General features: G+C 60.2%; 1 protein-coding gene and 1 long non-coding RNA gene across 2 annotated transcripts in view; one reads left to right on the plus strand and one right to left on the minus strand.

Annotated features, from left to right (window-relative positions):
• Window positions 1–6,330: 6,330 nt before the first annotated feature.
• On the minus strand, window positions 6,331–21,044 carry RTN4RL2 (reticulon 4 receptor like 2). Its single transcript, XM_025452237.3, has 3 exons — window positions 20,465–21,044; window positions 14,271–14,752; window positions 6,331–7,670 (listed from the first exon to the last, which is right to left on the minus strand). Exons 1-3 carry the CDS (start codon window positions 20,493–20,495, stop codon window positions 6,918–6,920), a joined length of 1,266 nt encoding a protein of 421 aa, XP_025308022.1. The 5' UTR covers window positions 20,496–21,044; the 3' UTR covers window positions 6,331–6,917.
• The window catches only part of LOC112663373 (uncharacterized), a 32,062-nt gene continuing 17,048 nt past the window's right edge, over window positions 7,376–22,389 (plus strand). Inside the window, exon 1 of the long non-coding RNA XR_003139192.3 lies at window positions 7,376–7,652. This is a non-coding gene — a long non-coding RNA (uncharacterized LOC112663373). The remainder of the gene's footprint in view (window positions 7,653–22,389) is intronic.

The following is a 22,389-nucleotide window of genomic DNA, read 5'->3' on the forward strand; positions in this document are numbered from 1 at the left end:
GCAGGATGCTTTAGAAATGATGCTGAGGGGGATCCCTGGGTGGCACAGCGGTTTGGCGCCTGCCTTTGGCCCAGGCGCGATCCTGGAGACCCGGGATCGAGTCCCACATCGGGCTCCTGGTGCATGGAGCCTGCTTCTCCCTCTGCCTGTGTCTCTGCCTCTCTCTCTCTCTCACTGTGTGCCTATCATAAATAAATTAAAAAAAAAAGAAAGAATGCTGAGGGATGATGGAGGCTTGTTGAAATTTACACTTTTTTAGAGTCTCCTGTTTTATCTTAAAACTTCATGTAAACTTTGAGCATTACTTTATAGTATATTTCTACTTATTTTTTTTATTTTTTATTTTTTACATACTTATTTTTAACATCAAAGTAGGTAAAGACACCGTCTTTGAGAATAAGGGACCCTCCAAGAAGATATACCTTATTTGTCCCAGGCCTACACTTCGTGTCCCTGGGACATAAGCCTTAGAGGCTAGAGTAAGTCACAGAATGGAGGGATGTAAGGCAAAGACCAAGTGCACACAGTTGGTAGGTGGTGGAGGTAAGCTTGGAACCTGAGGCCTGACCAGAGGCCTGCCAGGGCAGTCGGGCAGAAAGGAGTTCCCAAGCTTTTCAGGCCAGCTCAGCTGTCCTCTCAGGGCTGAGAGTGACTTCAAAGGCCCTATCCACAGGCCCTTCCCTGAAAAAACAAAAACACCTGGAGAACCCTCAAATGTTAGGGCTGAAGACAGTATTACAGATAAAACTGCCCCTTTATCTTAAACTCCCTTTAGAAGTCAACAACAACAACAAAAGTTAATGCAACAGACTGATCCACCCATTTCACAGATGAGAAAACACGTCCAGGGGGGTCTGGAGACCCCTGGCTGCTTGGAGCCCAGACTCCTGGATTTCAACACAGTTCCCTTTTTGCAAAATACTAAACCAGACTTGGACGGCACCCACTCAGGAGTTGGGTGGGTTCCCGGAGGGCCTGCCTGGGTCTCTCTGAGCTCGCCAGCCCGGACCTCGACCTTCCGAGTCAGAGTCATCCGGGGGAGGCTGCCCCCGGGGTGCGGGCGGGCGCTCCGAGGGCGGGGTGTGCCCGGCAGGCGGCGCTGCGGAGCCGCGTCTGGAAGCGGGTGGGGCTGGGGGAGGGGCGCAGGACCCACGGGAACCCCTCGCACCCCGCCCCGCGCGCAGCGCCCCGGCCAGTCCCGCCTCGCTGGGCCTCCGCCCGCGGCCCCGCCCCCGGCTTGCGCCGCCCTCCTCGGACATCTCAGCCCTCCCGACCCCCGCCCCTTTCAAGCGCGGTCTGCACCCCCACCGACCTCAGGCGGAGCGGGGGCTCGACGCCGACCCCGCCCCAGCTGGGGCTTCGGACGCGGCGGGGAGCTGCGGCCAGGAATCCCGGCCTCCCGGGGAGGGGTGGAGAGCGGGGGGCTGGGCAGGGGCGGAAGCGAGCTGGAGCCGTGCTTGTCGGCGCCGCCGAGAGGAGCAGATGGCTGGGGAGGGGAGAGGGTACGGGGGGGTGCGGGGGCCGGAGGATGAGGAACGAGGAATTTCGACGCCCCGAGTCTCCCGGGAGAAGCCCCCCCTCCCCATCTCCTCCCTGGAAGAGGGGGTGGCGGTCGCCGGGCTGCCCCCTCGGAGCCCGGCCTCTGGCCCGCGGGGTCCCCGGGGCGCGCCCCCCGCCCCCCGAGCCTCCCCCCTGCGCGGGCCGGGCCGGCGGGGTCGGGGCCGCCGTGAGCCGCCCGGGGCGCCAGGGTTAAGGGGCCGCACCCCGAGGGGCGAGGGGGCGGCGGGAAGCCGGCTCCCGAGCTGGGAGCGAGTGCAGGGATCGTAAATAGCTGAGGGAAAACGTGTTAATTGGAACTTTATGCAGATGAGCCGGGACCGGGGGCTGGGGGGTGGAGGGAGGGAGAAGGTCACGCGGGGGCGGGACCCAGCCCAGTTCCGAGGGGAGGGGGAGCAGGGCTCTGGCCCGGGGGTGCGGGGGGTGCGGGGGGTGCAGGGGGGGAGCACCGGTGAGTGTCCTGACGTCCCGGCGCGGGCCTCCCGGGAGCCCGCAGGTCCGCGCAGGTCCCCGCAGGTCCCCGCAGGCGAGGCCTCCTCCCGAGCCCACCCCCACCCCCACCCCCACCCCGAAGCGAGCCCCCCTCCCGCGGCCACAAGTCCAGGGTCTCGAGGCCCCGCGAGGGTGGAGGACACCTGGCGAGTGTCTGTCTCCGCCAGAGGCTGCTCACCTCGGGACCCACTTCCGCTGCGTCCCCAACCCTCGGCCTCCGCGTCCTCCCCCTGCCTCCTCCGTCCTCTTCCCCATCCCCGGCATCACCCTCTCCGCGCTGGAGCGTCGTCTGCTGCTTCCGCCCAGTGTGCCTGGGGCGGGGATGGGGCGACTCGAACTTTTCTCCCCTTACTTTCTCCCGGCTGCCCCCTTCCCCGACCACCCCACCTTTGGGATGTTTCTCTGCCCGCAGAGTGTTTGGTAGGCCCCCTGGGCTGGTCAAAATGTAGTTCCAGGGTCCCTTAGTGATCTGCTTCAGGAGGGCCTGGGGGCTCAGGAATCTGGATGTTTCCACCTAAATCAGAAGGAAAAGACCCTCATTCTGAAAAACACTGGCAGAGAATCGGTGGGTGGGAAGGATGGGGCCAGCTTCCTTCCACAGCGCCGCCCACTCCTCCTCCAACCCTGTGGACCTCACCTCTGCTCAGAAGGGCCTTGGCGACCTCTGGCGTGAAAAGGTGCCAGGAACGAGGAAAAGTAGGAAGGAGAAAGGGACAGAAGGAAGGAACCTAGCTCTTCCCTCCCCAGCAGGATCTCCAGCCTGCTTACCTCCCCTTCCCCTCAGCTGGGCCATCTTTTTCTCTTACTCCACCAGCCCGGCCTCAGCTTCTCGATTCCTTTCCCCCTCTTGAGCCGAAGTTTCTGGACAGGCCAAAGGATCTTGGGGGGGGGGGGGAGTGGTGGGGAATGGCAGAGCCACCAAAGCCCCCACCTCCAAAAGAAAGGGGCAAGAGGCACCCCTGGGGTTGGAAGAGGAGGAGAGAAGCTGGACTTGAGGGAAGATAATAATAGCAGCAAATATGTAGGTCAGCTTTCCACGGGGTTATTGTACTTACTCCCCACAGCAAGTCGACTTAAGCAGGTACTCTTGTCCCCAGGTCACAAATGAAGAAAACACAACAGACATTCAGAGAGGTTAAGTAACTTGCTGAAGGTCACACAGTACGTGGGAGAATAACTAGGTCATTCACCTTCCCACTTCCCCAAAATCATTTCTCCAGAGGTCACTGGCTGCTGTCCCAGGCCTGTCCTCCCTGCCCCACCCCCAGAGGTAATGAGGATGGGGAAGGGCATGGTGTACAGAAATGAAAGGAGATGCTCAGGTTTCGGAACATCTGACAGGTCTGGCTGGAAGCATTAAAAATTCATGTAGAAACCTGACCTCAGCCGGACCTTGGGTCTGCCACCTGGACTGTCCCTGGCCTTGTGGCCTCTCAGAGCCTGGTGGGGGACTTTCCCTTCCGCAGGGTCGCGCAGAAGCCCCATGTCTTTGTATCTGGGAGGAGAGGGGTTCTCTTAGGGATTAGGGGCCTGAGGTCAGGTGCCAGCGGTTCAGAAAGCAGGGCTGAGAGCCCTCCCTGCTACTCGGAGTGTAAGAACCTTAGAGGCTTAAGGGCTTACAAGGCCCGTCATCTGGCGTCCTTCTCCTGTTCCTCTGCCGGGCGCGTGGATGGATGCTCACGCTCAGTTCACGTTGGCGGAAGCCCGGCCGCGATTCCCGAGGTGGCCAGTGGGGGGCCTCAGCTGAGCCTCTACTGCAGCTTCCAAGGACAAAGAACCCCCACTGATGAGGTCAGAGAGGGGCAGCCTGGCCTTGGGGCAGGGCTCTAGTGAGCCCTTCTCTGGGGAGAAGGGGGAGAGGCTTCCTAGCTCGGGGGCCATGGAGGAACTGCAGGGAGAGTTCAAAGCAGGGTGGTGGGTTGCAAGTACCTGCTAACCCGGGCCAGCGTGATGTGATACAACCATTCTAGCTGGAGTGAAGATTTGGGGCGAGGCCACGAGAGAAAAGGCTAGAAAGGCCGTTGGTACCAGACTCCGAGGGATCTTTGATGCTCTGTTGGGCATTTCATTTTTAACCTGTAGGCAGTTAAGGAGGCATTGCAGGTTTCTGAGTTGACAGGAAAACACGATGCACATTTGGGTGGGATGGATCTGGCTACCACGGGCAGGCAGGGTGGGAGGGAGAGAGACTGAAGGTAGGAAAACCAGAGAGGAAGGTACTGCTCCGTGTTTATTCTAGGCAGGAGGCAATGAGGAGATGGAGTGGGAGGAGCGGGGAGGGGGGAGGGGGAATGGAAAGGGAGGGATGATGGGTCAGGGCCCCAGGAGGGGACTGGGGGAGTGGGTAGACACAGGAGATTAGAGGGCTGGGGGCGCGGGCAGGTAGTGCAGAATGTGGATACCCTCGCAGAATGCGGCAGGTCAATGAGCTTTGTTTCCTTCAGGGGTCGGGGGTCTTGGCCAAATCCCTTTCCCTCTCTCGGCCTCAGTTTCTCCCTCAGAGCACTGGTGGTTGGACTGGATGTCCTTGAAAGCCCCTCCTGTCTCAGAGTGTGCAGCTCAGGGCTGTAAATCAGTCTTCTGGAGATGCTGGGTCGGTGGGTGGGGGGTCTGTGCGTGTGAGATCTCTAGAGGTGGTCTCTGTGCGGGGTCCTGCTGAGGCAGCTACGTGTGCATGCATTTGGGGTGCATCTGCCTGTTGGTGGGACCCGTGGGTGTCAGCTTGCCTGCACGTGCTCCGGAGCTCCGCGTTGTGTGAGTGTGTGAGAGAGAGCGCGTGAGCGTGGGTGTGCACGTGATGGGCGTCCGTGGGTCTGTCTGGGCTGATGGTGGTGGAGGTGGGGGTGGTGGAAAGAGGCATTGCTGTGGGCTTCTTCCTGAGGCTCGCACACTCCTTTTGCTTTCACTGTTCTGAAATAGCATCTGGACCGAAGGCCCATGAATATTTCACAACGATAATTCTGTGACCTGGACAGCCTGCTTCTGATTTCCCAGCATCCTCCCTCCCCCTGCCCAGTCCGCAGCGGCTCCTCCTCCATCAGAGCCCTAGTCCCACTGGCTAGTCTCCCCAAAGCCAGCCTGTCCCAGGCCTCCGGGAGACCCCAGACCCCGAGGCTCCCCGGCTTCCTCACTAGCTAGCTGCCTTCTCTGCTCCCTCATTCTTACCCAGATCCACCTGCTTCCAGTGCCTCCAAGGCCTTCGGCGTCCACGCCTTTCCATGTCTGCCTCCTCTTCTTGCCATCCTTCTGACTTGCCCAGCCAGGGTCACGGGATCTTGGCATCCCCACTCTCTGAGCCCTGGCATCCAGGTCCCCTCTCTTTCCATCGGCACCCCCAGTTTACATTCTTAATCCTAAATGTAAACCATCAAGCTTCTCCCCTCCATTGCTCTGATGAGACTCACCCCCAATCTCTATCCCAAGTCCTTCTTAGTCGGGCTTTTCCTTCCTCAGGCCTAGCCGTAACCCGAATTCTCCCTTTCATGCACTGGAGAGATGAAGCTTCAGATGCTCCAAGGCAGCAGGGCACCCCAACTTGAGATTCTTATCCCTCTGGTGCTCCTAGGCCTGTGGTCTCTCTTCTAACCTGCTTGCAGAACTGCTTTTCTGCCCTGGCCCATACCTCACAGGAGTCAAGGGAAAGAGACCATTGATCTATACAGGGTCGTTGTGTACAGCTGTGCAGGCTGCACACTGCACAAAGGCACTCAGCCAAGGGGGCAACTATGAGCTGAAATTCAGCCTCAGGCTCTGCTTGCTGAGGTGTTTGCTGTGGTGTGGGGCTGGGTTCTCCTGAGGATGAGGTGCCTTTTTCAGATTTGCCCAAAGTCATGTTTGGGCTGGCTGTGACTCTGGATGTCTGTTATTTCTCCCTGCAGGGTAAGGTGGGAAATGCTCTTCCTTCCTGAAGGAACAGGGCCTGGGAGGGAGCTGTTGACCAGGCTGCAGGCCTTCCCCACAAGCTCAGCTCCTCAGGCGCCAGACAAGTCAGGGTCATAGGTAGTGGCTTCTCCCAGACCACTGGGAGGTGAGGTGATGTCAGCACCTGCTCTTGGCTGTCAGATTTCACCGGCCTGCTGGGGACTCCAGGGTCACCCCCTCTTCCTCATTCTTCAGCTCCTCCTCTGCAGGCAGCAGCATACCAGCTCAACCAGGCAAGAAGCACTTGGAAGGCATGCGATGGATCCCCTTTTTCTAACCCTCCTGGCCCTGAATTCCTGATGCTTCTAAGCCCTCTTCCCACTTTCGAGGTCCTGAGTCAACAAATCTTACAGAAAAAGATAAAATAATAGAATTTTTTAATAAATTTTTTTTTTTCCAAACAACTTCTGTTGATCTTCACCACACAGGGGCCACGGTGGAGAGGAAAGTTCTCTCCAGGCGCCCTAAAAAGTGTCCCGGGTAGACTTAGGAGAAAAGTATTCCTCCAGTGTCGGGAGGCTGAGGGGGGCTAGGATAAGCAGGGGCCTAGGGTTAGCCTGGCCCCAACTGAGGCATCCCTCCAAAGGGCTCCTGGGGTCGGGGTTGGGGGGGGCGCTCCCTTCCAGGGAGCTTCCAAAGGCTCTGCTGGTGGAAGATGCTCTGCAGACAAAAGCCCCTCTCGAGTCCACGGGGAGTAGGGGTCAGCGGCTGCCTGGGGTGCCCCACCCCAGCGTGGGGGTGGGAGAGTTTTAATGGCCGGAGTTGGGGAGACTAGGGCTGGGCCACCGGACACGACCCCGCTCCCCCCACCCCCCGGCGAGAGCCCGCAGCCCAGGGGCGGGGAGAGGCGCGGTCCGTCCCGGGGGAGGGGAGAGGAAGGCTGCAGAGGCGCAGGGGGCCGGGCCGGGGCGGGCCGGGGGCGGGCGGGGGGCGTCGCAGCACCGCAGTCAGAGGTGGTGGGGCGCCAGGAGCAGGAGGCAGAGCAGAGGGCTGGGCAGCCCGGCCGAGAGCGCGGGGCCGCGGGAGTCCGGGGGCGCCTGGCAGGCCGCGCCCGGGCACGTCTGCTCGCCGCGCTGGTCCTCGCCGCCGTAGCCCCCCCAGTAGTCGTCCTCCGTGGGCGCGTCCCCCCCGGCCTGGCGGCCCCGCGGGTCCTCGGCGGGCAGGTCTCGGTAGAGGGTGGAGGGGTCGGCGGGCGGCGCCCCGGCCTCGGCCACGCCGTACAGGTGGTTGGACGAGCTGTTGCCGCGCGCGCGGCTCCCGGGCCGGGTGGGCGCGGCGGGCGGGCAGGCCTGGAAGTCGGAGTCGCGGAGGGCGCGCAGGTCGCGGCCCTGGCGCTCCGGGGGGGTGGCGCACGTCACGTCGGAGCTGGACACGCGCGCGCGCTGGAACCAGGCCCAGAGCGGCCGCGCGCGGCAGTCGCACGCCCAGGGGTTGGCGTTGAGCCGCAGGAACTCGAGCGCGGGCAGGTCGGCCAGCGCCTCGCCGGGCAGCGAGGCCAGGCTGTTGTTGAACAGGTAGAGGATGGTGAGGCGGCTGAGGCCGCGGAAGGCCGCGCGGTGCACGCCCTGCAGCCGGTTCCCGTGCAGCAGCAGCCGGTCCAGGCTGCCCAGGCCGCGGAACACGTGCTCCGTGAGCAGCCGCAGGCGGTTCCCGTGGAGGAAGAGGTGGCTCAGGTTGGCCAGGTCCGCGAACAGGTCATCCTGGGGGTGGGGTGGGGTGGGGGTGGGGGTGGGGGTGGGGGGGAGAGGGTTAGAGAGAGCCGTCCTTAGAGGCGGGTGGGAGGAGGGGAGGCCTGTGGTTTCAGAAGGGAAGGGTTTCGGAGAGTCCTGGGTTCGAATCCTACCTCCCCTAACCTATCGACCTGTTAAATGTGCGCAAAGCAGTATAGTTGAGGTCACTCGTTCTCTGCTCTGCATGCCCCTGCAGAGCCCCAGTTTCTGGCTCAGCAGGTCTGGGGTGTGGCGGCAGGAGGGGTGCGCTCCCCGGTGATGCTGATGCTGCGGGTCAGGGGACCACACTTGGAGAATGAGACCCCACCCCCCACCCGCACCGTTCGCTTCAGCATGTAGACTGCTTGGCCGGACTTCCTGACTTCAAATCCTGGGCTCTGTCCAGCACTGGCTCCGCCACTGGGGGCAAGCCTCAGTATCTGTGACTCAGTTTCTTCGCCTGTAAGATGCCGAGATTAAATGAAGCCGTATATGTTGTTACTCAGAACAAGATTGCCATGAGGTCGGCATTCAGTGGGTTGGCCACCGTGGTTAACTTGGCCAAGCTAGTAATCTCTCTAAGCCCGTTTCCTCATCTATAAAATGGGGATGAGTGTACGTCCTCCTGCGTTTGTGCTGAGGATTAGGAAGACAATCCACACAAAGCAGATGGGTGAAGTGCTGGGCACAGTGCCTGGCACATTGGGATTCGGTCCAGTGAAGCCCACAGACTCAGGAGGGAGAGCTCGGGGCTTCCGATCCAGCTTGCCCTCTTCCCAGCTGCGTTGTGTTGGGCAGGCTACTCAGCCTCATCCAGTTTCTTCAGGACCCATAGCTCAGAGAATATCCCCCTTCAGCAGGCTGAGGGAGGATTAGGTGAGATCATGCTGGAAGGATACTGCACTCAGTGGGCACATAGACCACCACGAATAAACAGTGGTTTTTACGACAGTAGGGCCTCAGTTACAATTAGGTCCATCCCTTCTGCTCTAACAGAGGAGTTTCCTGAGGCTCAAAAGTTCTACTATTCTACTTTGTTAGGATATTAAAAGGACTCAGTGTCAGCTCCACCCGCCCAGAGGTGGCAGGGGAGGGGAAGAAAGCCTGCTGTCTGATGCCCTGATCACTGGCCCCCATCGAGGCGTTGTCCCACCGGCCTTCCTGGGGCTGGGGAGTCCCAGAATCAGGCGCTGTTAGTGCTGCAAGGATTTAGAACTCTGATTCAGAGTTAATGGGGGTGCGGGTATAGGTCTAGGTATGCTTCCTGGTGGGGGCTGGATTGTGAATTCTAACCAGCTCTCCAGCCTGGTGATGGTCAGCCAGACTTGGGAGTTAGTGCTTCCAGGTCCAGCCGCCCAGCCACTTTTTCTAGAGGAGAGCACGGAGACCCAGAGAGGGGCCCAGAACCCCAGTACTGACCTTCCCCCCCACCAACTTGGTGCAGGACATCACTGTGGTCAGCAGGCCCAGAAGCTCTGGCTCTCAGGGCTAAGAGCATCCGCTGTGCTGAAGCCAGCTCCCCCCTGGATCCTGTTTCCGGCTGCGGTTCCCACCGTTTCCTGCCCATCCCAGCCAGGAGCCTGTCCCGGCTCTCAGGTGGGGGGGAGGGCACTGACTCCCAGCCCACACCCACAGCCCCCACCTTCCTGTGCTCCGGCGTTCTCTCGCCCCCTCCCATCTGCCTTCCGCCCTCTCCGCTCCAGGAACTGAGCCTGCCAAGAACCCTCCTGTTGGCCACATTGAGATCCGTCCCCTCAACCTTCTTGGGTGTCTGTAACACCAGCGTTCTCTGCGCCCCCTGCTGCCACCACCCCCTGCCTCGCTCAGGTCTCCAGTGGGCTCTCTGCACGCCTGTGGCCTCAGCCCGCCCCAGCCTGGCCTGGTGGCCTTGTCCTTCTTTTCCTGGCCCCCAGGGAGTGGGCTCCGAAACCCTTCCACTCAGACACCTAGTTCGGGCTTCTTTTTTACGATGCCAGCCATAGTGGGACACACCCAGAGATTCCTGATCAGGATCAACAGGGGATGCGGGTAGAAGTGGAGGTCATCACACTCAGGGGGCTTCCAGAGGTCAGGTAGGGACAACCCAAGGTTCAGACACCCCAGAAATTCAGGTGCCTTTGACCTACAGCCCCAGTGCAGGGGGCTACAGAATCCCTTGATCCCAACCTCCTCCTCTTCCTCCTTTTCCCGCTTGCACATGTCCTGGCATTCCTCTCACTGAGCCTCCATCTAGGGGTCCATACCCCTCCCCTCATCCAAGCCAAATCCCCCAACCACTTCCTGAGCTGCAGCTTTCAAATCCAGACCTTCCTCTCTCCCTGTTAAAACCCTTCTCTGTGCATTAATAAGCTTTTGACTTTCACAGCCCTCGCCCTCCCCACTCTGTGCCCCCTCCCTCTGGGCTGACAGCGGCTGCTAAAGCCATCGACTTCCATTTCCAAAACCATATTTCCCTCACCTCCCCCCAGGTCGCTTCACAGCTCTCTGCATCCATTTGGAATCTCACAAGGCAGCATCCCTGCCCCATCCCCACCCCCAGACCCCCACAGCATCCAGCATCCTGCCTTTCACTTTGCCTCCTTCCACCCTCCCAGCTCCAGTCTCTGGCACTGGCTGCTGGGCTGTGTGACCTTGGGCAGCTCCACAAACCTCTCTGAGCCTCAGGTTTCTTCATTTGTGAAACAAGGGACTTGAGAGTTGATCATTAAGATCCAACCTCATCTGATATTTATGAGTAAGTGAGTCCTGGAGTGTACCTCATTCATTCAACAAAGCCGTATTGAGTGTCTACTCTGTGCCAGGCACCCCCACTCACAGTGCTCACCAATCTGTGCCAGGTGTCACTGTCATCGTCTGCGTCAGAGTTTGCACTGTGTGCCAAGCTCTGTGCTACCCGGATCCCATGTAGTAACTGAATCATCACAACCCCACGAGGCAGACAATATTATTACGTCCCTTCCGGAAAATAGGAGAGGAAGGCCCCTAGAAGGCAAGTGACTTGCCTAGGGTCCAGCAGCTATATGGGTTGGGCCTGAACTCTGGAGTCAGGCAGACCTGGGCCACTTCTAGGCTGTACTCCTTAATGGACTGGTCAGAGGTCACTGGACTTCACAGAGGCTCAGTATCCTCAGCCCTTAAAGGGGGGAAATGATGCTTACTCTGAACCAGACATCGTGTTGAGCACTTTTCAAGTAGCGTCTTCTTTAATCCTCACAACAAACCTCTGAGGTGCAGGTCATTTTTTCTCCGCTTTACAGATGGGTCCTTTGAGACTCAGAGTGGTTAAGTAACTTGCCCAGAGCCACACAGCAAGCCAGAGATGGGCCTGGGATTCAAACCCGGCTCTGCCTGAGTGCCCTATTAAACCATGTAGGCCGTAGTGATTAAGGGAGAGAACTGGTGTCTCTATCATCTGGTTCTAGTCAAGTAGAAAATAAGCTCCAAGAGAGTGGGGGACACTGTTTTTGCTCACTCTTGAATCCTTGGCACCCAGAACACCGCCTGGCATGTAGTAGGTGCACCATACATACCCACTGATGAATGAACGCCCCCTGGTACAGTGCCTGGCCTACAACGGACAGTCCGTGAGAAACCCCACCGCCCCTTGCCTCCACCTGCACCTCTACCTCCACCTTCCTGAAGAGCTGTGGCCCCCCTCACCCCCTCCACAGCTCCCCTCTCTGGGCAGGCTCCATCTTAGTTCACACCTGCATTCTGTGCATCTCACCCCAGCCGCACATTTCCTCACCTGCCTGTCGCATCTCCGGGCCTGGTTCTGCCTGGCAGTCCCCTGGGCAGAAGCTGGCTCTTTCTTTCTGCTCTAGGAAGGGGCCAGGTGTGAGGATGCTTCCTTCCCATGATGCCCTGCACCATGCCATTCATACTACAGGGTGCAGGACAAGCATGTCCCGTTTCAGAAGACCCCCCCACCACCACCCTGTTCACTCAAGGACCCCCTTGCCCAGAACTCTCCTGAGCCTACTCACTGGCTGCCGTTGTGGCCTGAGAGTGAAAGAGGGTCGGGTCATCATGACGTGATTTATTCTGCACTGAACTATGTGCTTTATATACACAAACTCATTGGCTTTTTATAGCCATTCTTTGTGGAAGGTCTTACTTTAATTTTTCTCATTTTAAAGATAAGGAAACCGGGGTTCAGAATGGGGAGGCAGCTTGCCTAAAGTTAAATAAGTCGGAAAGCAGCAGAGCAGGGATTCAAACTCAGTCACTCTGGCCCCAGATTCGCCCTTCTGAACAACCAATATGTATTGACGAGGGGGTCAGGGCGTCAGGAGTAGTTGTCGAACTACTAGTAGTAACATGATAATGACCCCGCCTGTACTGAGGGTGGCTCTAGACTAAATTTTAAACCTTATAGAGCTTCTTAGATAAACTTCAAGTTCTACCATGACTGCCATTTTATAGACAAGGAAATGAAGGTGGAGAGGTTGAGTCATTTGTCCGAAGCCACACCGCAGCCAAGATTGGAACCTGGGTCTGGCAGGCTCCAAAGAGTGGGTTTCAGAGACGAGCACTCTGCTGTCCTTCCTGCCCCCCTGCCCCTGGACAGAGCCTGGGGGAGAGGTCTGGAGGACAGAAGTTCCTGAAATGCCATCAGACCTCGCAGTCTCCAGCACTACCCGCCCTTCCTGGTCGTGTGGCACCAGGAACTTCTGTTCTGTGTCCCTACTGCCCCTAACTGTCCTCCAGAACCAGGCTGTTGCGAAGTTGAGACACACAAGCCCCCAGTGACGTGGCCAGTGGTTTAAAAGTCTTGATGTGTAGAGGCCTTCTACCTACAAAGCCTTTGGGGCCCTGGGCCTCCGCTTCCCCATCTGTAAGGAGACAACCCCCGACAGGGCCGTAGAAGTGAGATGAGGTGGCTGGATGTACTTTGCAAATCCTGAGGTGCGAGGCAAATTTAGGAAGCAAAGGAAAGGGAGGGAGTATTCTGGGACCTGCTTGTGGCCTCAGTATCATCCATGAAGTTGACCCAGATCTCCAGGATCGGGTCCAAGATGGGCCATTTCACCAAGGCCAGTGTTTAACGAGGCTTGGTTCTCTTTTTAAAATAGTATTTTAACAAGCATTTATATAGTGCTTACCGTATGCCAAGCACTATTCTAAGTGCTTTACAAATTATTCATGCACTGAACGCATATAACATCCCTAGGAGATGGGGGGCTGTTGCTGCCCCCGTTTTCCAGATGGGAAGACTGTGGCTTGGAAAGGTTAACATTTGCCACACGCCAGTAAAGATTACCAGAGTCCAGGCCTGCAAAGTCCTTAGCACGGTGCCAGACACACAATGCGCCCACTAAGTGGTGGTGGGCGCTACTCTGACGGCCATTTAGGCAGCAGTAATGGCCAGGACAGAATTTTCTGGCACACTGTGTATTTTCCTTCTGTCCCTTTCCCTGACTAGAATGCTCTGTCTGAAGGCAGGGAGCTTTGTCTCTTCCATTCACTGCTGTCTCCTCAGCACGTAGCACATAATGGGGTGCTCCATACACGTTTGTCAGGTCGTTACTGCTAGTGTCAACATCAACCCGACCTGATGTGCGGATGGGCGGGCACACTGGTGAGACCAGGGAGGCACTGACCCGACCAGGAGTGAGGAGGAGCATGTGCCTTCCAGGCTTATGTGGGGGGGGGGGGGCACAGGGGAGGGGAGAATTTGGTGGTCCCTACCCCCTTCCAGCTACAGGCTGTGTAGCCCAGGGAGGAATTTCTTCCAGAGTGGTTTGGAGGGTGTGTGATTGCTTCCTGGGGAAATAGAATGGGAGGATCTGGCTGTCAAACAGTCAGCGTAACAACAACAATAAACAATATTTAGATCAATGATAATAACAATAAATAGCAATTACTGTTATTCCTTCCGTTTCCAGGGCATCCATTTTCCAGCTACTTAACCACTCTTTACCTTTCCCTTTCCTTCTTCCCTTGCACGGGGAGGACAGGTTTGGGGGACAGGAATCCGGAAAGGGCAGGACGTCGTCCCCTTGTCCCAATCCCTGGTGAGCTGGAGAGAGGCGGAACCTTCATGGGGCATAATTGCAGGGGCTGTGCCCTCTTGCTCCTCCTCCCCGGGACCGGAGGGTGTGGGGGTGGGTGAGAAGAGCAGCCACCAAGGCCTTCAGGCTGGGTGCCTGGGGAAAGGGAGAGTCCCCCGAAGGCAAACAAAAGGGGGAAAGGAGGGATCACAGAAAGAGACACGTACATACACCCAGACAGACATGGGGGCGTGCGCGGAGTGGGCGTGCGAAGGGAGGCAGACAGAGAGGCAGAAGAAGACAGATGGGGGAGGCAAGTTTGTGAGAGAGGCGGAGAGGGACAGAAAGGGATAGACAGACAGACGGGCAGAGGGAGACAGATGGGGGGTTGGAGAGTCAGGGAGAGAGGCCGCAAGGGACCCCAACAGGAGGAGCCAGGAAGATAGAAGACAGAGAACAGAGAAGCCCCTAGCGGGAGTGAGAGGGACAGGAAGTTAGGACAGGGGCCGGGAACTAGGGATGCTTGGCAGGAGCGTGGGGACCAGGATGGTGGGGACCAGGACGGTGCGCAGGTGCGCCGGGGGCGGGGCAGGCTCACCTGGAGGTGGAGCAGGCTGTTCTCCTGGAGGTAGAGGTACTGCAGGCTGACCAGGCCGCGGAAGATGTTGCCAGGCAGGCTGCTGAGCTGGCAGCGGTACAGATGCAGAGACTGCAGCCGCTCCAGGCCCTGGAAGGTGTCAGGCTCCAGGGAGCGCAGGTGCCGGTTGTCGCCGAGGTCCAGCTCCTCCAGGGCCTGCAGGTGGCGGAAGGTGCCCGGGTAGATGGTGGAGAGGTTGTTGGAGAAGAGCCACAGGGTGAGCAGGTTGGGTCCGAAGGTGCCGGGCCGCAGCGTGCGGATGAGGTTGTTCTGCAGGAAGAGTCGCTGCGTGCTGGGCGGCAGGGCCAGCGGCACGGAGGAGAAGTTGTTGGCCTGGCAGCTCACGGTGGGCGGGGACGAGTAGCAGGTGCAGAGCATGGGGCAGCTGGGGGCCGCGGGGGGCGGGGCCAGGAGCATCAGCAGGAGGCAGGCCGAGGCGGGACCTGTGGGAGAGGGAGGCGGGAGGTTCCGGGAGGGGCCAAGGGCCAGGCCTGCCAGCCTGGGGGCGCCAACCCCCCCCAACCCCCCCCCCCCCCCCCCCGCAAGGGCAGCGCCTCTGGATTGATGGGTAGGGGTTCTGAGTGTAACCTCAGTGTCCCAACAAGCCCTGGCCTCCTCGGCTTTCTGAGGCTCCTGGTGTACGAAAAAAATAAAGGAATGCCAAGAGGACGCTAGAAAGCAAGGTTGATAGTTGTTGGATGAGTGGTGGCCTTTTGCCATTGGTTTTCACTGCGGTAGGTTTGCCCATGGCCCAGGGCTTCTCCAGCGGGGATGGTAGGCCTGATGGATCTTTGTTGTACGGGGCTGTCCTATGCGACATCTTATTTAGGATGTTCAGCGGCTCCCTTGTCCTCTGCCCACTAGGTGCCAGTAACACCTGCCCCCTGGTTACGATAACCAAAATGTCTCCAGACATTGCCAGATGTCCCCTGCTGGGGGGGTGGTGGGGCGAATCGCCCCCATTGGAGAAGGGCTGGAACTAAATTGAGAATCTTCGTGAATCTAAGGTCTGTGCGAAATGGCCCTTGGGCTGCTCCGGGGTCTGGTCTTGCCGAGCCCACTGGGGCATGCAGCTCGCCTCCCTCACCTTCCAGCAGCTTTCACCTTGGAAGAACCAGGACCTGTCCAAGCCGGAAGGGCCCTGAGGGCCCAGGGGTCAGGGCGTTTCTGAATGGGGCCAGCAGCCACCTGCAACAGAATCAGCCAGGCGGGCCCAGAAAGCAGGCAAAATCAGGCTTTCGGGGGGATTGCCTGGGAGTCTGCATTTTATACCGCAGCTCTTCTCATTCAAAGTCACTTGATATATATATGTATTTTTTTCAAAGTAACTCTTGAATGTCGGAAATAGTTCAGCCTTCTTAGGACACGGTTGGAGAAGCAGGCCCAGGGATGCCCAGAGGCCTGGGGCTAAAGAGTAGTGTCCAGGCCCCTGCATCCCGTGCGGGGGCAGGGGGCATAGGACCCCCTCGCCCATCCCTGTCCCCTGGCCTTCTTGCCCTCACCACAGCTGTGAGCTTCTGGGCTGGATCTAGCTTGCCTTCTGACCTTTCTCATGACTGCCAGATGACTCCTCGGATTTTCTTCTGGCCCGTTTGCCTGGGAAGAAGGGCAGCCTACACCCCACGCGCTGGGCCGTGATTTCTGGGCACACATTGACTGAGAAGCTTCTGCTTCATGGAATGTGTTGGGTCCATGCAGGTGGAGGGAAGGATGACAGGGCCGGGGGCCGAGGACCTGAGATCCTGGGGCTCTGTGGGTTTCAGACACTCCAGGGCAGGGACTGAGGGTCTGTGATTTTCAGTAGTGCCTTGTGCCCCAGACATCGCTGCGCGTGAATGTGTGTGTGTGCATATGCACACGTGTGTGATCTTAGGTATGGGTGTGAGCTGGGTGCTCACTGCATATGGTGCTGCTGAACCCGGTGTGTGCACAAGGCCGCGACAGGGCCGGGTGTGGACGGGTATCATGGACGCTCTGCCGTTGTCCCCCCCCCCCCCGGAGAACACACAGGCGCAGGGATGGGGGACCCCACGCCTGGTGTGTGTGGTGTTCCCACTCCTCGACTTCGGGTGCCACCCCAGCTCCAAGAGGCCCCTCCTGGTGCCGAGCCGCGCGAGCGTGTGCCGGCTGTCCTCCGCGTGTGTGAGTGCGCCCCGTGCGTGTGTAGGCTGGGTGTGATGTAATACTCAGTGACACAGCGGCTGCTGTTCCGTTCCTTCACACCACCTCCGCGTTTCTCGGCCCTTCTCACCCCTCCCCCGGGCGGCGTTTCACGATTACTTTCTCCTCCCGAGTTTTTCAGAGCCACGTGGGGTGGAGGGGCACGTCTCTCACCCCTCAACTGAACCAGGCAGAGGTGGGGGGCAGGAGCGCGGCGGGGAACCCTGGGGGTGGGTTTCGTGAGGCCTGAGGTTTGGGGCTTAGAACGGGAGGTTTCAGAGCTGGAGAGGTCCTCCAGGTTCAGCTGGTTCAAGTTCTTGCCCTATGCGGGGGACATTGAGGCTCAGAGAGGGCAAGAAACTTGCCCAAGGTCACACAGCAGAGTGATCAACTGGGCAGGCACCAGAAAGGATTCTCGTCATGACTGGCCAGGACACTTCTCCTTCTAGCAGTCACCCTCTAAGCTTGCTTCCCTGAGGACTTGACACCAGAGGAAGTCAAATCCTTTTCTGATCCTTAATCCCACCCCTTATCCACAAAGCTCAGGAGAGTGTGAGCTCTGGAGGCCACCAGCACTCCGGAGGATGACGGAGCTCTTCCCCCCCAGCCTCTGGGGCTGACTGGTATACCCCAGGAGAGACGGGGGAGGAAGGACGTGAGTTCCAGAGCCCTCCAGACTTGGCGGGAGGGGGGCCTCTCCCTGGCTCAGGGTCTCCCCTGGCCTGGAGGCCAAGTGTGCAGGGGCTGACCTGTGACTCCCTAGCCCCCTGCTTGCCCACATGCAGGGGCTCCTCTCCTCTTTCCCCACACTCCCTCTCTCCGGTCTCTCTATGTACCCCCATCTCAGCCCACTAGCCCACTGGCCCACCGCCCCAAGTGGGAGATGGTGTTCCCTGCAGGCTTTTTGAGGAGGGGCCCTGAACAGGGGGCCCCTCCGTGACAGCTGCTGCGTAACAGTGACTCTGTTGCCATTTCTGGCCCTCTCCGCCGTGCAAAGCAGCTGTAACCCAAGGAGCCTCATCCATAATTCAGGCTGCGGCTCTCACTGGAGGCGAGGAGGAGGGGAAGGTGGGGGGCTCTGGGTTTCTCTGCCCCCAGGCCTGGCTGGAGCGCTGCTGGGCAGAGGCAGGGGGGCGCTGGAACACCATGCCTCTCTCCCTCCTCCGCGCCCTCTGTCCCTGCCCAGTGTCTGCCCTTTCCTTCCCCACCCCCTGCTTCCCACGGCTCCTCACCATCCCTCCTTCCCTCCAGGCCTTGTCTTCTCTCCCTCCCTGAGGACCACGCGTCCACTCCCAGCCCCCATCTTGTGACTCCCTGGCGAAGACTAGGGCGAGATGCAGAGTGTTGGAGCTGAAAGGGGGGGGGTACATCAGTGGCCATCAGGAGCAAACCCCTTATGTCACAGGTTCCAAGAGGAAGGGTCAGTTTCTGAGGGAGCGGCTCAGGCCTCCTGACCTGGATCTCTGACAGTCTGCCTTCAATATCTTTCCTGAAGCCTTCATTTCACCCCTCACTACTTAGATAGGCCGAGGAAAGCCCCTGGTGACAACCTCCCCCACCCTCTTGGCTCGCCCCATCTTCTCTCTTTCCTCCTCTTCCTTTTTTCTAAAGTCAGCAGGTGATGGCTAGAGCCGCAGGGGAGTGCAGAGCAGGGATGGGCAGCAGCCATCTGTTATTAAGCACCTACTGTGCACCAGACACTGTATTACTACATGTCTTTACGCAGAGTATAACATAGCGTAACCCTGCGAGGCCAATATTATTGCCTCCTGTCTGCCGACGAGGGGAGGGCAACTGGGGGACAGAGAATTGCCTCAGGTCTTGCTGCTAGTGTAAGGTGGAACCCAGACTGGATGAGCCCATGTTGGAAGAGACCCTCTGACCTTTCTTTGGGAGACCTCACATCATCCAGGGAAACCACACCTGAGTGTGACAGTCACTGCCCTTGAGGTAAAGGGAGACAGAAAGTGCACCCAGGTGCATGGGGCTGGGCCAGCCATGATACTGTGCAAGGTGAGAGCAGAGAAGGGACCCAGGCTCTCCGCAACTTTCCTCTTCTGGGCTCCAGCTTGCGGCTGCTCTAAGGGACGGCCCATTTGGGAGTCAAAAAGGAATGAGCAGTGTCCAAGAGATGTGGCTAGGATTGACCTGCGGAGGGAGCGGAGAGAGGCCAGAACATGGTATCGATCCCGGAAGGCCGAGGTGCCCAGAGCCAAAAACTATCCATTCACCGAGGGACCATTGTCAAGGACTCTGGGCGATCACCCTGGAGTACCCCAGGCTCAGAAATAAGGTTCTCACCCCAGGAGCCACCTTTTAGTCCAGAGGCTCTGGTGAAAGAAGGGGCTCTAGGAGGAGGCAGATGGAGGGCAGGTGCCAGGATGCTAACCCACCGGGCAGAGTGGCCTCTGGAAAAGGTGCTCCCTGGAAGGGGAGTTGAGGGCTCTGGCTCTGAAGGAAGGACACAGGGTCCCAGATGAGCAGCGACAGCTCCACACTCAAAAGGCTGGGGAAGGGCTAAGGCCCGGCAGGCAGATGCTGAGGGGGCAGGGGCTGAGGAGGTGGGAGCGCGGAGCAGAATGGAGGTGGTGGCGATGCCAGTGACGCAGGGGTCTGGGGAAGCACTGATGCGGGTGACGGAGGTTTAGTGCTGCTGCAAACAGCTTCTCACTCTGCCAGAATGTAACACCCCAAAATAAGCAGCCACCGTGGTGGCGGTGGCAGGATCCGACGACGGGGCCCAGAGATATAAATGGCAGCACACAGCCAGCTAGGGTGCCCACCCTTGGAGGCTGCCACCCCACTCGAATATCCTCACCCTTTCCTCCCTCACAGCCACCCCCAAGGCCCAGAGCTCAGAACCCACAGACCACTCCCTGAGAGAAGGGATGTGACAGGCAGGCGCTTTGGGAATGGAGGGCTTCCCACGTGGAAGTGGTTACCAGAAGCCTCTTTGTCTCATCCCTGGGGATCCCCCCCACCCCATCCCTCTCTCCCATCTTGTCCTCTTCCTCCTCTTCCTTCCTTCCCAGATTACATCCCCATCCCCATCAACCCCCAGGCCCTCTCCCATCTATGGTTCCCTGTCCCCAACCCTAGCGCTCATCCTTGACCCTCTTCTGGGCTCCTGACGCCCCATCTCTACCCACCATCCCAGTCCATCTCTGGTTTCTAGGCTTCCGATCTTTCCACTCCCCTTTCCTTCCTGGTCCCCAGGGTCCCAGCCCTCCTTTTTGCCATTGCCCACCCTTGCTTCCGGATTCTGGGCTCCTCTCCCTCGTCTTCTCTCCACCCCTCTGTGCATCTGGTCTCCCCTCTCCCTCTCTCTTCCTCCATCCTCACCTGGGTCCCATTTCCCTGCTTGCTTTTCCCGTCTAACCTCTGTCCCGCACCCCCCTCCCCTGACCACTTTCTCCATCACCGACCGCTTCTGGCTCTCCCCCTTTCTCCGACCCCTTCCCCGCCCCACCCCCAATCTCTGGTCCACACCCTAGTCTGTCATTCAGTCCGGGGAACTCTCCCCCTTCGAGCGCCCTCCATCCGTCCTACTTGGCAGGGCCGTTCGGATCTCCCTCCGATCCGCCCCGACCGCCCAGACAGCCCCCCTACCCACACCCCCTGTCTCCCCAGGTGACTGGAAAGTGCTGAGGCACGGGGCACGAGGACTTGCTGAGTCGGCGCTTCCCCAGCCGGCCAGAGTCCTCAGCGTCCCCCGGAGCAGGTGCAGCCCGGGCCGGGGCCGCCTGCCCCCGCGTCCCCCGCGGTCACGAGCTCCCCGCGCCTCCCCGCGCCTCCCCGCGGCCTCCGAGCCGGTGCGCTCCCCCAGCGGGCGAGCCGGGGCGCGGGGGCGGGGCCCGGGGCGCGGGGCCGAGCCCGCTGCCCCCACCCCTCCCCGGCTCCCCGCCCCCACAGCGGCCCCACCCTCGCGCCCTGCGGGGGGCGCCCGCCTCCCTCCCCCGGTGGCCTCCGCCCGCCGGGCGGGCCGGGGTCCCTACCTTGCAGCAGGCGCCCGAGCCCGGGCAGCATCTTGTCTCGACGCTCGGGGGAGGGGGCGGCGGGGGGAGGGCGCTCCCACTCGCTCCCTGGGCCCGCCGGACGGACGGCGGGGACCCCGCGGGGCTCCGGGAGGGCCCGGGAGTCCCCGGGCTGGTGGCCCGGCCGCGGCGCTCTACCCTGCGCCCCCCGGGCTGCGGGCCTCGGGAGGAGCCATCGGCCCCGACGGGACGGGGCGGGGCGCGACGGGGCTCGGAGGACTGGAGCCGGCCGTCGACGCCGGGTGCCGGCACCCCCCGGCCGCGCAGGCGGCGCGCGAGTCCGTCAGTCCGTCGGTCCGTGCGTCCCGGCTGCTCGCCGAGGGAGAGTGGGGACAGCGAGGATGCTCTTCCCAACCACCCCCACTCCTTCCCGCACTCGCTGGCTCCTCCCTCGCTTCCTAGCTCGCCGACTTAACCCTCTCCTGGCCACCGGGAGGCGGGAGCGGCTCGCCGGCCCCCTCCGCCCCGGCCCCCTCCCCTCCTTGGGGAGCCCGGAGGACGGAGTTCGATCGCCTTCGCGGAGCCGCGCTTCGAGAGAAATGCTCTCCGGGGGAGGGGGGCGGTGCAGTGCAGCGAGAGGGCGCCGCGGACCCGGCCAGTTCCCCCTCCCAACTTCCCCGGAGGAGATGGGCTCCTGGGTCACCTCCCCCTCCTGCTGTGTCCCCGGCGCCAATGCCCAGGCCTCCGCCGCTTCCCTCCCCTGGGAGAGCTCCTGGATTCCACCTTCCCGTCCCTTCCCAGACCCCAAGCCCCTAGTGCGTGTGATTGTAAGAAGAGCACGTGCAAGAGTTTGCGTGTGCAAGACTGAGTGCATATGAGCGTGCACGTGTGCACAAGGACACTTGTGCAGGTGCGGCTCGAGAGGGCTGGCACTCGACCTTTTGAACAGGCCTAGGGAAGGGGGGGGACACGTGAGTGTGCGCACGGGTAAGCCGCTGAGTGCCCACCAGCGTGCGTGTTCGCGCTCGTGGGAAACGTGAGGTGTTCGAGAGTTTGGCGCGAGTGAGCTTGGGATGGGCGGCAAGGGGACAAGTGCCTGTGTGTGTGTGTGTGTGTGTGTGCCCCTTAGTGCGTTGGTGAGCGGGTGCAAGTTTGGGTGCGCGTGCGAGTGTGTGCATTTTTATGTGCATGTGTGGTGCGCCCTAAAGGGAATCGCTCATCTCCCGCGTGGGGAGGAGACCACTGATTTCACTGGAGCTGCTGCTTCCTCTAAAAGAGGGGTGCGTTCTGGGCTCGTGGGGGTCCCTCGCGCCTCTCGTGGCCGCGCTCGATGCCATCCGATCCGTGACCTGGGCGCCTCCTTACAAAGGCAGCGGGGATGATGACCCCGGTCGCGCCATCCACCCCCCCTCCAGCCGGGGCGCCCCGCGTCGGCTCCCGACAGGTGCGGGGACCCGGGGAAGGCGCTTCGGGGCCGGGGACACCTCAGGGGTGGCGCTGCGGGAGCGGCGCGTGCAGCCCGGGCCGGGCCATCTGTGCGCAGCGTCACCCGAGGAGGTGGAGAGCCCCGGGCCGCCGCTCGGCTGCGGGGAGCGCAGGAAAGGACCCCTCCCCCGCGCCCGCCCTCGGGCTCCTCCTCTCCTGTGGGTGCCCGAGTAGCGCGCAGCAGCAGGCATACAGTCGGCGCTTTATAAATGCCGGATTCTTTTTTCCCATTCATTCTCTGCTCCACCCATAGCCTCTCATTCTCCCCTGGCTCCCGTCCGATTTCTCTCACTTTCTTCCCCCACCCTTATTCATATTTTGTAGTCTCTCCCTGTTCCATCCCCCCCTTCCTTCTCCCCTCTCTCCCCTCCTCCCTCTCTCCCTGTCATTTCCCATCTTGAGGCGTCTCTCTCTCTCTTTCTCTCTCACTGTCTCCCCTTGTCCCTGTCGCCTCCGCTCTG

Source organism: Canis lupus, chromosome 18 (assembly GCF_003254725.2).
Source record: "Canis lupus dingo isolate Sandy chromosome 18, ASM325472v2, whole genome shotgun sequence".
Lineage (NCBI taxonomy): Eukaryota > Metazoa > Chordata > Mammalia > Carnivora > Canidae > Canis > Canis lupus.